This window comes from Bos grunniens, chromosome 2 (genome assembly GCF_055505025.1).
Source record: "Bos grunniens cultivar Pamir isolate PY7600 chromosome 2, Bosgru_T2T1.0, whole genome shotgun sequence".
NCBI classification, from domain to species: Eukaryota; Metazoa; Chordata; class Mammalia; order Artiodactyla; family Bovidae; genus Bos; species Bos grunniens.
Window position 1 is genome coordinate 1,301,654 of NC_141166.1, and position 16,421 is coordinate 1,318,074.

The 16,421-nt window shown below is 43.6% G+C and overlaps 1 protein-coding gene across 2 annotated transcripts in view; it reads right to left on the reverse strand.

Moving 5' to 3' along the window:
* The window catches only part of SPATA21 (spermatogenesis associated 21), a 42,107-nt gene that overhangs the window by 4,614 nt on the left and 21,072 nt on the right, over positions 1–16,421 (reverse strand). For both annotated transcript variants that reach the window (XM_086324927.1, XM_086324937.1), the window contains 2 exons: positions 14,958–15,029; positions 14,722–14,839 (listed from right to left, as the gene is read on the reverse strand). In XM_086324927.1, the coding sequence (XP_086181053.1) occupies positions 14,722–14,839; positions 14,958–15,029 (190 nt within the window). The remainder of the gene's footprint in view (positions 1–14,721; positions 14,840–14,957; positions 15,030–16,421) is intronic.

Consider the following 16,421-nt stretch of genomic DNA (forward strand, 5'->3'; position numbering starts at 1 on the left):
GCCCCGCGGCACAACCAGCAAAGCCCGCGTGCCCGGAGCCCGCGCTCTGCAAGCGGAGGCCCCTGTAGTGAGGCGCACGCACCGCAGCAACTAGCAAAGCCCGCGTGCCCGGAGCCCGCGCTCTACAAGCAGAGGCCACTGTAGTGAGGTGCACGCACCGCAGCAGAGCAGCCTCCCACCCCCGCCGCTCAGCCCTGCTCGCCACAACTGGAGAAAGCCTGCATGCAGCCGTGAAGACCCAGCACTGCCCCCAAAATTGATATTTCTAAAAAAGGCAATTGTCAACTGAGAAAATAAAACAAGAAAGAAAATTAAATCAGTATTATAAATGCTCAGCTATGAATAATTGCATAGCTATAATATTAGAAACCGCAAATATTTAGTAAAAAAGTGATAATATATTGGGACAGGGAGGAGCTGAAGGGACAGTTGTATCAGACAGCTAAATTCTCACCGTAACAGGAAGTCGGGAGACAGAAGTCGATAACCAGTATGTTGTAGTGCATCCGTAGCATGTAGACATAAATGCCAAAAATACTCAAGAAGAAAGGGGAAGTCTGGAGAGGGTGTGGAGAAAAGGGGTCCGCTCACGCTACTGGTGGAGATGTGAACTAGCACAGTTCACAGTGAACTGTGTAGAGGTTCTTAAAAAAAATGAAAAATAGAGTTACCATATGACCTAGCAATCCCACTCCTGGGCATATATCTGGAAAAGATGAAAACTCTAATTGAAAAAGATACGTGCACCCCAGGGTTCACAGCAGCACTATTTGCAATAGTCAAGACATGGAAGCAACCTAGATGTCCATCAAAAGATGAATGAATACAGAAGATAGAATATAAAGCGGAGCAGTAATCATAAAAGAATGAAATAATGCCTTTTGCAGCAATACTGATGAACCTAGAGATTATCACAGTGAAGTATGGTCAGAGAAAGACACTTACATGTGGGATCTAAAGAATGATACAAATGAACTTATTTACAAAACAGAAATAGATTGCTGTAAAAAGTCTGTGCTCCGCCTCCTCCCATCTCCCCTCACCCCAGTCAGCACTAATCTTTTTACTGTCTTCATTGTTTTGTCTTTTCCAGAATGTCATGTAGTTGGAATTATAAACTATATAGCCTTTTCAGATCAGTTTTTTTCACTTCAGTTCAGTCGCTCAGTCGTGTCCGACTCTTTGCGACCCCATGGACTACAGCATGCCAGGCTTCCCTGTCTGTCACCAACTCCCGGAGCTTGCTCAAATTCATGTCCATTGAGTCGATGATGCCATCCAACCATCTCATCCTCTGTCACCCCCTTCTCCTCCTGCTTTCAGTGTTTCCCAGGATCAGGGTCTTTTCTAATGAGTCAGTTGTTCGCATCAGGTGGCCAAAATATTGCAGTTTCAGCTTCAGCATCAGTCCTTCCAATGAATATTCAGGACTGATTTCCTTTAGCATTGACTGGTTTGATCTCCTTGCAGTCCAAAAGACTCCCAAGAGTCTTCTCCAACACCACAGTTCAAGAGCATTAATTCTTCAGTGCTCAGCTTTCTTTATAAACCAACTCTCACATCCATATGTGACCACTGGAAAAACAATAGCTTTGACTAGACAGACCTTTGTTGGCAAAGTGATGTCTCTGCTTTTTAATATGCTGTCTAGGTTGGTCATAGCTTTTCTTCCAAGGAGCAAGCATCTTTTAATATCATGGCTGCAGTCACCATCTGCAGTGATTTTGGAGCCCAAGAAAATAAAGTCTGTCACTGTTTCCACTGTTTCCCCATCTATTTGCCATGAAGTGATGGGACCGGATTGCCATGATCTTAGTTTTTTGAATGCTGAGTTTTAAGCCAGTTTTTTCACTCTCCTCTTAACTTAGCAACTGAAAAACAACCAATTCTACTGTATAGATGTAGCACAGCTAATTTATCCGTTCACCTACTGAAGGACATCTTGGTTGCCTCCAAGTTTTGGCAATTATGAATACAACTGCTATACACATCTGTGTGCACGTTTTTGTGTGGACTGAATTTTCAGTTTATTGGGGTGAATCTCAAGCGGCACAGCTGCTGGATCATGTAAGAGTTTGTTTAGTTTTGTAAGAAACCACCAAACGGCCTTCCAAAGTGACAGTACCATTTTGCATTCCCACCAGAAATGAAACAAGACTTACTTTGATTGCACATCCTTGCCCGCATGTGAAGACTGTCAGCGTCTTGGACCTTCACCATTCTAACAGGTGTACAGTAGCATCTCATTGTTGTTTTAATTTGCAATTCCCTAATGACACATGATGTCGAACATCTTTTCATATGCTTGTTGATCATCCATGTACCATCTTTGGTGTTTATTCAAATCTTTTGCCTACTTCTTAAGCAAGTTGTTTGATTTCCTGTTATTTCATTTAAAAACTCCTTTGTAAATTTTAGATAACTGTTTTTATTAGATAAGTTTTGAAAATATCTTCTCTCAGTCTGTGTCCTGTCTTCTCACTCTCTTGATATTTGGTGTTTTGTGTTGACATTTGCACTAAAGCTACAAAACATTGGGGGGGGATGTAAAACCACCTTAGCATAAATCAAGGAAGCGGCACCAAACTCCTCTCAGAGTCACTGTATTCTTCAGTGCCAGGCCAGGGCTCACATGCTGTAACCAGAAGATTCTGCATGGTACAACTAAGATCTGGCACAGCCAAATCAATAAATAATTTTAAGAAAAATGATTTCTGATTAAAAACACACTGAGTAAAAAAAGAAAAATCCTTGGTGAAAATAAAGTTATTAATTGTATTAAACCTTGACTCTTGAGTACTTCGCGCTTGATTACTCCATAAATATTCTTTTCTCTTGGCTGCACTGGAGATCTTACTTGCAGCACACCAGTGGTAGAGAACCCGCCTGCCACTGCAGGAGACATAAGAAACGTGGGTTCCATCCCTGGGTCTGGAAGACCCCCTGGAGGAGGGCATGGCAACCCACTCCAGTGTTCTTGCCTGGAGAACCCCATGGACAGAGGAGCCTGGCGGCTACAGTGCATCAGGCTGCGCAGAGTTGGACACGACTGAAGTGACAGCATGCACGCATGCAGGACGGCTAGTTGCAGCATTTGGGATCTTTTCAGTTGCAACACGTGCAGCACGCAAACTCTTAGTTTCTGCATGAGGGATCTAATTCCCCGACCAGGGGTCGAACCTGGGCTCCTGCATTAGGAGTGTAGAGTCGAAGTTACTGGACTGACAGGAAGTCCCTCTATAAATATTCTTTTTTAAAAAATATTTATTTATTCGGTGGCAATAGGTCTTAGTTGCAGCATGTGGGATTGACCAAGGATGGAACCCAAGCCCCTTGCATTGGAAACAAGGCATCTTAGCCACTGGACCAGCAGGGAAGTCCCTGTAAGTGCTCTTTAGAAGCCCTGCTGCTGCATACTATGACTGTCTTGAGGAAAAGCGCGTGTGCCACTGAGTTGTGGGCTACACTGGTCATTGTTTTTTCTTTTGAAGGGGTTCAGAACCTGCCACCCCCACAATATGCCACTTTGGGATGTTGGTTATTTTGGTTTTGTGGGTGTTTTTTGTTTTGTTTTGGCTCTGTCACAAGGCTTGAAGGATCTTAGTTCCCTAACAAGGTCTCGAACCCAGGCCAGTACAGTGAAAACACCAAGTCCTAAGTACTGGACCCCCAGGGAACTCCATACTGCTTATTTTGAATTAAAGGCACTCGATAAACTGTAGATGCAAGAGGGGTACACTGACCTTCCTTTTTTTCCCTAAAAGCAGGATATAAATATGCCACGTGAGAGGTGCCTTCTCTATGGTAGGAGGAAGAAGCATTCTTATCACAAGAGATGAGGCTCAGAGGCCAAGAGAACTGTGTCCAGTTAAGCGGTGTTTTCCTTCAGCCTGCCCGTATGAGGTCCAGGGCACACAGGAGCCTAGTGGGCCACGTCCATCAGGTCGCAAGAGTTGGACATGGCTTAGCAACAACCATCGCCACCACGTCACTTAGGCACTCTTCTACAGCGACTACTCTTTGCTCAGCTGGTATACAGGCACTTAGGCCTGGGCACTTCTTTGGGTCTTCATTTTTCTTGTGAGCGTTCTTCTTCTTTTGGTCATGTAAATACATTTTATGCTTTTCTCCTGTCTTATGTCAGTCCCAGCTGAAAACCCTAATAGGACAGGGGAAAACTTCAGCTCCTATATGTTTTTAAGAAGGATGAGTTAGCATTGTCTGGGACACCCTCCTCTGGGGCGGGGTGGGGCGGGAAAGGAGGGCTGCCCCTGAGAGATCCTGGGTCCTGACTAAACTGGCCGAAGTTAGCATTTCCAACCACATCATTCCTACCTCCTCTATCCGTGTGATTTCCCAGGCAATACTGGCGCATGTTGCCATTTCCTTCTCCAGGGCGTCTTCCCGACCCAGGGATCAAAGCCCAGGTCAGCAATTGCAGGTGGCCTCCTGCGTTGCTGGGGGACTCTTTACCAACTCCCTGGGGGAGCTACCAGGGAAGACTGGTCAAGAGAGGAAGGTAATAATTCCTTCTTGTCCCTTCCTTTCCAAATTCAGATCGGCAGGAAAAAAAAAAAAACATTTGTAAGAATTAGTTATTTGGGATGAGACTCTTGCGAATTTGGTTTTGGGTACCCACTGGTCATTGATCCTTTCTGTCCCAGGCATGGCTTCTCTGGTGGCTTAGACGGTAAAGAATCTGCCAGCAGTGCAGGAGACGTGAGTTCCATCCCTGGGTTGGGAAGAGCCCCTGGAGAAGGAGATGACAAGCCACGTCATCTCCTTTCCCATTTCTTCCCTGGCTTTAGCGGGCTTTAGTCCATAGGATCACCAGAGTCAGTCACAACTGAGCGACTGACACTCCCAGGGACAGCTATTGCTTTCCCTCTTTTCTCATTTTCTGTCCTGAGGTCTTAGCTGTCTGCCTGCCCGGGCATGCAAGTTGTCGGGCCGGTCTGTGTCTGTAGGTGGCCAGTTGTCAGGCTGGGAGCCCTGAGAATACACAGGTGTCCTCACGGAAATGTGGGTCACATTCTGTTTATGGCTAGTATCCGAGGAGCCGTCGACAGTTGACGAGATGTGGAGGTTATTTACGACTTTCTTGGCCGTCTTGGAGGAGACTCTGGGTCTTGGGAGGGCTGTACGTTTGGCGCCCTCTTTGAAGATGCCTCTTGCATTGGTGGTTGAGTCATAGAAAGCTCATTAGTTTCGGTTTTGAGTCACTTGAAACAGGTGTGCCTTTGGTTTTACGAGAAAAAAACAAAAAAGTTTGATACTGCCAGTAAAATTCACTGTTTGTAGCAGCTGAAACATGATAAGATGTTGAGTGATTTTTTTAAGGGATTATATGCTTAGAAGTTGGCCTGATATTCAGAGGCTGTGTTTCCTAAGCTAAAATAAAACTATTGTACTCAGAGGAGAAAAAAAGAAAAAAAAATTCTGAAGCCTTTGTGGAATTATTTATTAAAATATTCCAAAGCCACACAGCTCTAAATCTACAACACAGGAGTCTTGCAATTTCCATCTGGAGACTGGAAGGAAAAGTCTTCTCCTTAACATAAAGAAACAAATCCAAGATAATGCACTGGATGGGTAAGTCACCCTTCTTGGTATCATTCAAGCAGCAATCCAATTCTCTGAGAATTAAAAACAACTGTCCTTGTCTTGTAAAGTAGCTCTTTAAAAAAACACCAGTGTGCCTCTAGGAGTAATTCAAAACCAGTCTTACCAGTCCCAAAACCTCCTTATTGTCTCAAGGCACTTTCAGATACTGTAAAATATCAGGACATTGGAAACAGAACAAAATTATCATGCACTTAAGAGGGCCATGTGGCACCAAAAGTCTTAAAGCACTTCTCCACAAATATTAGTAAAAAGCTTTAGCCTTCTGGGCAACTGACTTTAACTTGTTCCATCTGCCAGAAATATAATTTGGATCCAACTATTTTTTTTTTATAGCCTAGTAAACTTCATATTATTGTACCTACCTCATAACTAAGGCTTTAAATGAAAGCCTTAAGACCTGTCTTGGCACCTGTCTGTATGTTTACATATGCATATGTATATATTGTTGCTGTTCAGTCGCTCAGTCATGCTGACTCTTTGCGACCCCATGTATATACACATATATATATAATATGTATGTAATGTTTTTCTACTCCAGACAGTATTCCTAAAAATTAACTTGTAAGAGAGCTGTATTTAATTGGCTTAAGGAAAGAAAAAAAAAAAAACCTCTCTAAAGCTGAGACTAGTCAAACAAGCATATCTTATCTCTACCAGATGTTTACCATTATAATGGTATGAATTCAACCCAAGAACAAAATGTACAATTAAAGTGCATTGCTTGATGTGTGTCAACCATGACGGTAAATTTAAAGAAAAAGGAAGAGAGCGATATGTTGAAGTTCCTGTGTTCTTTTCCATAGAACATCCGCCACTAGACCACTCAGGTATGACCGAAATCAAATCCCTTACAATTATACAGTGTAAGTGACAAGTAGATTCAAGGGATTAGATCTGATAGAGTGCCTGAGAGCTATGGATGGAGGTTCGGAGGTTCGTGACATTGTACAGGAGGCAGTGAACAAGACGAACCCCAAGAAAAAGAAATGCAAAAAGGCAAAATGGTTGTCTGACCAGGCCTTACAAAGAGCTGAAAAAAGAAGATAAGCTAAAGACAAATGAGAAAAGGAAATACCCATTTGAATGCAGAGTTCCAAAGAATACCAAGGAACCATAAGAAAGCCTTCCTCAGCGATCAATGCAAAGAAATAGAAGAAAACAATAGAATGGGAAAGACTAGAGATCTCATCAAGAAAATTAGAGATACCAAGGGAACATTTCATGCAAAGACGGGCACAATAAAGGACAGAAATGGTATGGACCTAACAGAAGCAGAAGATATTAAGGAAGTGGCAAGAATACACAGAAGAACTATAAAAAAAGATCTTCATGACCCAGATAACCACGATGGTGTGATCACTCACCTAGAGCCAGACATCACATGAATGTGAAGTCAAGTGGGCCTTAGGAAGCATCACTATGAACAAAGCTAGTGGAGGTGATGGAATTCCAGTGGAGCTATTTCAAATCCTAAAAGATGATGCTGTGAAAGTGCTGCATTCAGTATGCCAGCAAATTTGGAAAACTCAGCAGTGGCCACAGGACTGGAAAAGTCACTTTTCATTCCAATCCCAAAGAAACGCAATACCAAAGAATGTTCAAACTACCGCACAATTGCACTCATCTCACACACTAGTAAAGTAGTGCTCAAAATTCTCCAAGCCAGGCTTCAGCAATACGTGAACTGTGAACTTCCTGATGTTCAAGCTGGTTTTAGAAAAGGCAGAGGAACCAGAGATCAAATTGCCAACATCCGCTGGATCATCGAAAAAGCAAGAGAGTTCCAGAAAAACATCTATTTCTGCTTTGTTGACTATGCCAAAGCCTTTGACTGTGTGGATCACAATAAACTGTGGAAAATTCTGAAAGAGATGGGAATACCAGACCACCTGATCTGCCTCTTGAGAAATTTGTATGCAGGTCAGGAAGCAACAGTTAGAACTGGACATGGAACAACAGACTGGTTCCAAATAGGAAAAGGAGTTCGTCAAGGCTGTATATTGTCACCCTGCTTATTTAACTTATATGCAGAGTACATCGTGAGAAACGCTGGACTGGAAGAAACACAAGCTGGAATCAAGATTGCCGGGAGAAATATCAACAACCCCAGATATGCAGATGACACCACCCTTGTGGCAGAAAGTGAAAAGGAACTAAAAAGCCTCTTGATGAAAGTGAAAGTGGAGAGTGAAAAAGTTGGCTTAAAGCTCAACATTCAGAAAACAAAGATCATGGCATCCGGTCCCATCACTTCATGGGAGATAGATGGGGAAACAGTGGAAACAGTGTCAGACTATTTTTCTGAGCTCCAAAATCACTACAGATGGTGACTGCAGCCATGAAATTAAAAGACGCTTACTCCTTGGAAGGAAAGTTATGACCAACCTAGATAGCATATTCAAAAGCAGAGACATTACTTTGCCAACAAAGGTACGTCTAGTCAAGGCTATGGTTTTTCCAGTGGTCATGTATGGATGTGAGAGTTGGACTGTGAAGAAAGCTTAGCGCCGAAGAATTGATGCTTCTGAACTGTGGTGTTGGAGAAGACTCTTGAGAGTCCCTTGGACTGCAAGGAGATCCAACCAGTCCATTCTGAAGGAGATCAGCCCTGGGATTTCTTTGGAAGGAATGATGCTAAAGCTGAAACTCCAGTACTTTGGCCACCTCATGCGAAGAGTTGACTCATTGGAAAAGACTCTGATGCTGGGAGGGATTGGTGGCAAGAGGAGAAGGGGACAACTCCGAGGATGAGATGGCTGGATGGCATCACTGACTTGATGGACGTGAGTCTGGGTGAACTCCGGGAGCTGGTGATGGACAGGGAGGCCTGGCGTGCTGCGATTCATGGGGTCGCAAAGAGTCGGACACGAGTGAGCGACTGATCTGATCTGATGCAGAGTACATCATGAGAAACACTGGGCTGGATGAAGCACAAGCTGGAATCAAGATTGCTGGGAGAAACATCAATAACCTCAGATATGCAGATTAACACCACCCTTATGGCAGAAAGTGAAGAACTAAAGAGCCTCGTGATGAAAGTGAAAGAGGAGAGTGAAAAAGTTGGCTTAAAACTCAACGTTCAGAAAACTAAGATCATGGCAAACAGATGGGGAAACAGTGGAAACAGTGAGACTTTATTTTCTTGGGCTCCAAAATAACTGCAGGTGGTGACTATAGCCATGAAATTAAAAGACACTTGCTCCTTCAAAGAAAAGCTATGACCAACCTAGACAGCATATTAAAAAGCAGAGACATCACTTTGCCGACAAAGGTCCATCTAGTCAAAGGTATGGTTTTTCCATTAGTCTTGTATGGATGTGAGAGTTGGACTATAAAGAAAGCTGAGCACCAAAGAATTGATGCTTCTGAACTGTGGTGTTGGAGAAGACTCTTGAGAGTCCCATGGACTGCAAGATCCAACCAGTCAATCCTAAAGTAAATCAACCCTGAATATTCATTGGAAGGACTGATGCTGAAGCTGAAACTGCACTACTTTGGCCACCTGATGCGAAGAACTGACTCACAAAGCTTGGAAAGATTGAAGGCGGGAGGAGAAGAGGGCAACAGAGGATGAGATGTTTGGATGGCATTACGGACTCGATGGACGTGAATTTGAGTGAGCTCTGGGAGTTGGTAATGAACAGGGAAACCTGAGTGCTGCAGTCCTGGGGTGGCAAAGAGTCGGACAACTAAACTGAACTGAGTGTTCTTTGCTTCTGTGATTTCTGTTTATAAATATATATATACTTCTGTCTTTTGGCTGTGCTGCACAGCATACAGGATGTTTTGCTGACCGTGGATCGAACCTGGGCTTCCACAGTAAAAGAGCCCAATCCTAGCACCTAATATATATGCATTATATATGATGATATATAGTCCCAATAATTATATATAATATACATTTATAAAATATATATATGAACCACTTTGCTGAAACTAACACATTATAAATCAACTACACTTCAATAACAAAACAAATCAATTTTAAAATAATTTAGCCATGCTTAATGAGACTAGACTTGTTTCACAAACAAATTAGTCTTACTTTGATTTTCTTTGAAAAAATGGGCATGATTGTGGAGAGAGACATTCTATGTTTCAACAAAAGCTGTCACACCCTTGTTGGTCGCAGGACAGTTCACTCACTTTGAGCCTTCTGTCCTCTGTATAAACTGCCTCCTGCCACTCTGTGTGCCTGTAAGGTCGTCTTCCTCCCACCCTCCTGAACTGGCACCACTAAAAACTAGGACTGCCCTTTCCCCCCGTGCCCTGCAAGATAAAGCAACTTAACATAAACTTCAAAAGGAAAAACTCACAACAGATTATGTATAAAAACCTGAATGCCTGCTGCCGTTAGTTCACCGGAACACCTGATGCCATCACCAAAGACATTTGAACTGCAAGCCAGAAAATTCCTGAGAGCCCCCAGACAGCCTCCTTTTTTTTGGCTGAGCCTCAGGACTCGAAGGATCCCAGTTCCCACAACCAGGGATTGAACTCGTGCCCCCTGCAGTGGAGTACAGAGTCTCAGCCACTGGACTGCCAGGGAAGTCCCTCAGTCCACCTAAAGATGCTTTGAGCCTGACACTTAAGAATCCTTGAAATTAACTGCCCTCTGGACTCAAAAACTGAGTTCACAATTTGTTCCCGTTAACCTCTGTTTCTCTTTTGTTTTCAAAGAAATGTTCCCCATTAAATGCTTGCTCCAAAAAATTAAAAAAAAAAAAATCTCCATGATATGTGGCTTAAATAAAAAGACTATGAAAATACTTTTTCCAATTACATATTTGTGTGACAACTGATTTCTTCATATTCTTCAACTGAAAAAACAGATTGCAACAGATTGAATGCAGAAGCAGATAAGAAAATCCAGCCAAGTTCTTTTATTCCAGACGCTGAAGAGACTCTCGATACTGTAAAGCAATGACATTCTTCTCATTAACTTTTTTGTTTGTTTTGGAAAGTATTGTTATTTTTTTTATTTAAAATGTTTTGGATTAACATGTAATTGGGTTCAGTTCAGTTGCTCAGTCGTGTCTGACTCTTTGCGACCCCATGAACCGCAGCATGCCAGGCCTTCCTGTCCATCACCAACTCCTGGAGTTCACTCAAACTCACGTCCATTGTGTCAGTGATGGCATCCAACCATCTCATCCTCTGTCATCCCCTTCTCCTTCTGCCCTCAATCTTTCCCAGCATCAGGGTCTTTTCCAATGAGTCAGCTCTTCGCATCAGGTTGCCAAAGTATTTCAGTTTCAGCGTCAACATCAGCCCTTCCAATGAACACCCAGGACTGATCTCCTTCAGGATGAACTGGCTGGATCTCCTTGCAGTCCAAGAGACTGTCAAGAGACTTCTCCAACACCACAGTTCAAAAGCATCAATTCTTCGGCGCTCAGCTTTCTTCACAGTCCAACTCTCACATCCATACATGACTAATGGAAAAACCATAGCCTTGATTAGACGGACCTTTGTTGACAAAGTAATGTCTCTGCTTTTCAATATGCTATCTAGGTTGGTCGTAACTTTCCTTCCAAGGAGTAAGTGTCTTTTAATTTTAGAGCTGCAATCACCATCTGCAGTGATTTTGCAGCCCCAAAAAATAAAGTCAGCCACTGTTTCCACTGTTTCCCCATCTATCTCCCATGAAGTGATGGGACCAGATGCCATGATCTTAGTTTTCTGAATGTTGAGTTTTAAGCCAACTTTTTCACTCTCCACTTTCACTTTCATCAAGAGGCCTTTTAGTTCTTTCTCACTTTCTGCCATAAGGGTGGTGTCATCTGCATATCTGAGGTTACTGATATTTCTCCCAGCAATCTTGATTCCAGCTTGTGTTTCTTCCAGTCCAGTGTTTCTCATGATGTACTATGCACAGAAGTTAAATAAGCAGGGTGACAATATACAGCCTTGACGTACACCTTTTCCTATTTGGAACCAGTCTGTTGTTCCATGTCCAGTTCTAACTGTTGCTTCCTGACCTGCATACAAATTTCTCAAGAGGCAGGTCAGGTGGTCTGGTATTCCCATCTCTTTCAGAATTTTCCACAGTTTATTGTGATCTTCATAGTCAAAGGCTTTGGCATAGTCAATAAAGCAGAAATAGATGTTTTTCTGGAACTCTCTTGCTTTTTCGATGATCCAGCAGATATTGGCAATTTGATCTCTGGTTCCTCTGCCTTTTCTAAAACCAGCTTGAACATCAGGAAGTTCACAGTTCACATATTGCTGAAGCCTGGCTTGGAGAATTTTGAGCACTACTTTACTAGTGTGTGAGATGAGTACAATTATGTGGTAGTCTGAGCATTCTTTGGTATTGCCTTTCTTTGGGATTGGAATGAAAAGTGACTTTTCCAGTCCTGTGGCCACTGCTGAGTTTTCCAAATTTGCTGGCATATTGAGTGCAGCACTTTCACAGCATCATCTTTTAGGATTTGAAGTAGCTCCACTGGAATTCCATCACCTCCACTAGCTTTGTTCATAGTGATGCTTCCTAAGGCCCACTTGACTTCACATTCCATGATGTCTGGCTCTAGGTGAGTGATCACACCATCGTGGTTATCTGGGTCATGAAGATCTTTTTTGTATAGTTCTTCTGTGTATTTTTGCCACCTCTTCTTAATATCTTCTGCTTCTGTTAGGTCCATACCATTTCTGTCCTTTATCGAGCCCATCTTTGCATGAAATGTTCCTAATTTTCTTGAAGAGATCTCTAGTCTTTCCCATTCTATTGTTTTCCTCTATTTCTTTGCATTGATCACTGAGGAAGGCTTTCTTATCTCTCCTTGCTGTTCTTTGGAAGTCTGCATTCAAATGGGTATATCTTTCCTTTTCTCCTTTCCTTTTCGCTTCTCTTCTTTTCACAGCTATTTGCAAGGACTCCTCAAGCAGCCATTTTGCCTTTGCATTTCTTTTTCTTGGGGATGGTCTTGATCCCTGTCTTCTGTAGAATATCACATAGCCGTAGCTTATCTTTGTTAAATAAATAGATATTTATTTTTTAGATCTCTCAGTCTTAAATTCAAGTATAAAAAAATAATAACAGATTTTCTAGATCAAAAAGTTTCAAAACTACAGCTCTGAAGAAACTCTCTCTCAGGTGTCCCAGGAAACAGATACAGAACAGTCACGCTGTTTCTACTATGGCTGGGAACTGAATGTAGACCTAACGTCCACTCACTGATCAAATAGTTTCTATTGTGATGTCGTCATGGTTCCCAGGCTGCTCAGTGGGTATAAAGAATCCACCTGCAGTACATGGGTTTGATCTCGGGGTTGGGAAAATCTCCTGGAGAAGGGCATGGCACCCCACTCCAGTATTCTTGCCTGGAGAATCCCAGGGGCAGAGGAGCAGGCAGCTACAGTCCAGACAGTCACAGGGAGCTGGACACCCCTGAAGCCACTGAGCACACACGCGCAGTCAGGGTGTGCTGCAAGCACGGAGCTGGCACGCTGCGACAGAAGCTCCCACACGCGGCAACTAAGAGCTGACACAGCCAAATAGATACATAACATTTTTTTAAAATGTTAAAGTTTGGGGGGAAAGGCATTATGCTGAGTGAAGGAAGCTGGACACTAAAGACTGTACTCTGTATGTTTCCATTTATATGAAGTTATAAGACAGACAAAACCAATCTGTGATGGAAAGAAATTAAAAGAAGTGTAGTTTCAGGGACCAGCTGGGAAGGGTCATGAGGGCACTTTCTGGAATGATAGTAAAATTTTGTATAACTTGACAGGGGCTCAGGTTGCTGGGGTGTGGGAATTTGTTGAGACTCACTAAATGATACACATAAGATCTGTGCATTTCACCGAATGTACATTATATGAATCTCAAAAGATATGGGTGGGGAAGCTCTATACAAATATTGATCATTAGCTGATGATAGGTATTGGGTTGGCCAAAAAGTATATTCAAGTTTTTCTGTAAGATGTTATGAAAAACCCAAACAAACGTTTTGCCCAGCCCAAAATACTGACGTATTTAGAGGGAAATGACTATAATTTACTATAAAACGAAATAAAAAACAAGACAGACTGGAGAATAGAGGGATGGATAGGTAAAAGAAGGGCAAAATAGCAACAGTTGAATCTAGGTGGGCATCTAACTGTTCACTGTACAGTTCTTTTAACTTTGCCACACGCTTGAAACTTTCAATGAATGACATGGGAAAAATAAGCAGTGGGATTTTAAAACAAAAGCAAATGAATAAGCGTTGGTTCTTGTTACAAGAGAAAGTACTCTGTGGTTAGGGTAGGGCACTCAGGGGCTTCAAGATGATTGGAAATTACCTATTTTTAAGCTGAAGAAATGGATACATGGGAATTTGTTTTATTGCTTTTTAAATTATTCATTTGCCATCTTCAGGTTGTATATGTTTAGTGATTTAGAGATGCTGGGAAAGACAGATCTCTTGTCTCTGGGGTTTGCTAAGTTGGTGTTGCTGAAACACATGTAATCATTCCACCTCTTCTGGCCTCTGAGGAAAAGGCCTGGTCTGTGGTAGGAAAAAATTATCCAATCTTCTCAACAACAGAGACAAGCCTCTGTGCGCTGCAAGAGCGACCCTTTGCTTCTAGCCATCAAGTGTTCATGTCATTTTTTGTACACAGCCATCTCTTTCTTAGATGAGAGGGACCACCCACCAGCCCACTCTGGAAATGCGGGGAGGCTTCCATCTCTTGTTGTCCAGCCCAAACAGGCTCTGTCCCATTTTCTTTCTGGGATTGCTATATGCGTACTGCAAGAAGGTACTCCTCTTGCTGCTGAGGTTGCAAAACAAGGAGGGTAATGAGCAAGGGCTGCCAGTTGCCATCCTTCTCACTGTGGGAAGAGCCTAGCTGAACTTGAAGCCAATGCAGAGATGAGCAGGAGAGAGAAAGCCTGAATGGTATCAGCTGGTCTCCTGGATCCAGCCATTCCTGAAGCCCTGAGCAGTGATGTGAGCCGATACATTCCCCTTTTGCATAAGCCAGTTTTATGTATGTTTCACTTGCAACTAAGAGTCCTAACTATCCAAAATCCTCCACTGCCAAAAGGCTAGGTGCAATTTCTGTGCCTACAACCCTCCACCCACAACCAAAAGACCTACTCACCTGGTGATCTCTTCTAAGGCTCCTTCGGGTAAGGCCAGCATCTCCACCAGCAGGGACAGGATCTCAAAGAACAGAGTGTCGGGGTTTGGAGGAGCCATGTCCATCAGGGCATTCTGTTCTGGGGACATGGGATGGTAGCTGCCATTACCATTTGACACCCTGGCGTGCCCAAGCCCCCCACTAGCCACCTGCCCCCCCATCCCAGCTCTGAGTGCCCTGGGCTCACCCCTGCTCACCCACAGAGCAGAAGAAGCGCCTGGTGTCTGTCATCACAGTCAAGAAGTCTTTGAAGTTCACGTGACCATCTCCTGTGGGGGCCAGAAGAATACAGAGTGGACAGGGGCCTTCCAGAGCAGGCTCAGACACTGCAACCCAGGCACGGCTGTTAGCATTTACTTGTTGGAGTTGATTATAAAAGTAACACACAGTTGATGTAGAAAGTGTGGGACACTTAGAGAAGTAGAAGGAAAAAAAATAAAATCTCCTGGGTTAGAGGCTCCCAGAAGGTTCTAGAAACAGCAGTCTGGGTTCATGTCACTCACTATCTCTGTGACCCTGCCAAAGTCTCAGCCCCACTAAGCCTTAGTTTTCTCATCTAACAGGGTGAGGATAACCACAACGCCTTTCTCAAGGGAGAGAAATGGAGGCAATGCACTTAGAATAGGGCCATGCACACAAACACGTGCTCAACAAATGTCGGCAACTCTTATTACAATGTGTTAGTCTTGCATGAGCACATATCTTTGCCTACAGTGTTCCCATTGTGGCCTTCAAAGTCCTGCTAGGCCTGCCTGTCAGCTGTCTGCAGCCTCACCAGGTACCAAGCTCCCGCAAGCACTAACCTGCTCCCACCGGGGGCCCCTCCTCCCCCACTCCGGGCCTTTGTACGCACCGCGTTCTCATCTCAGAATTCTCTCCAGCACACGCTAACTCTGTGTTTATTTGTTTTTGTTTCTTGTGGCCATGCGATGCAGCTTGCAGAATCTTAGTTCTGCAACTACAGACTGAACTGCGGCCCCAGAAGTAAAAGTGCCAAGTCCTCACCACTGGACCACCAGGGAATTCCCTCCAGCTCTTTCCCTTAATGCTTCCTTTGACCACCACTTCCTGAGGGAAGTCAGACCAGTATAGGTCAGATTCCCAATTGAACATTCTCATAAAACACCTGTACTTCAACCACACGCTCACGAGACCTGGGGCTTCACGGGAGCTCTGGTGGGCGGGCGCTGGGTGCTTCATTCTGTACTGTGTCCTCAGGACTTAAAACAAAGAGGCGCTTGGGAAATGCTCTCTCACTTTGTTATTACTGTTCAGTCACTGTGTCCAGCTCTTTGCACCCCCATGGACTGTAGCACATGAGTCTCCCTTATCCTTCACTATATCCTGAAATTTACTCAAATTTAGGTCCATTGAGTCAGTAATGCCATCCAACCATCTCATCCTCTGTCGTCCCTTTCTCGTGCCTTCAATCTTTCCCAGCATCAGGGTCTTTCTCAATAAGCCAGCTCTTCACATTAGGTGGCCAAAGTACTGGAGCTTCAGCTTCAGCATCAGTCCTTCCAGTGAATATTCAGGCTTGATTTCCTTTAGGATGGACAGGTTTGATCTCACTGTAGTCCAAGGGACTCTTGAGTCTTCTCCAGCACCACAATTTGAAAGCGTCAGTTCTCTGGCACTCAGTTTTCTTTATAGTTCAACTC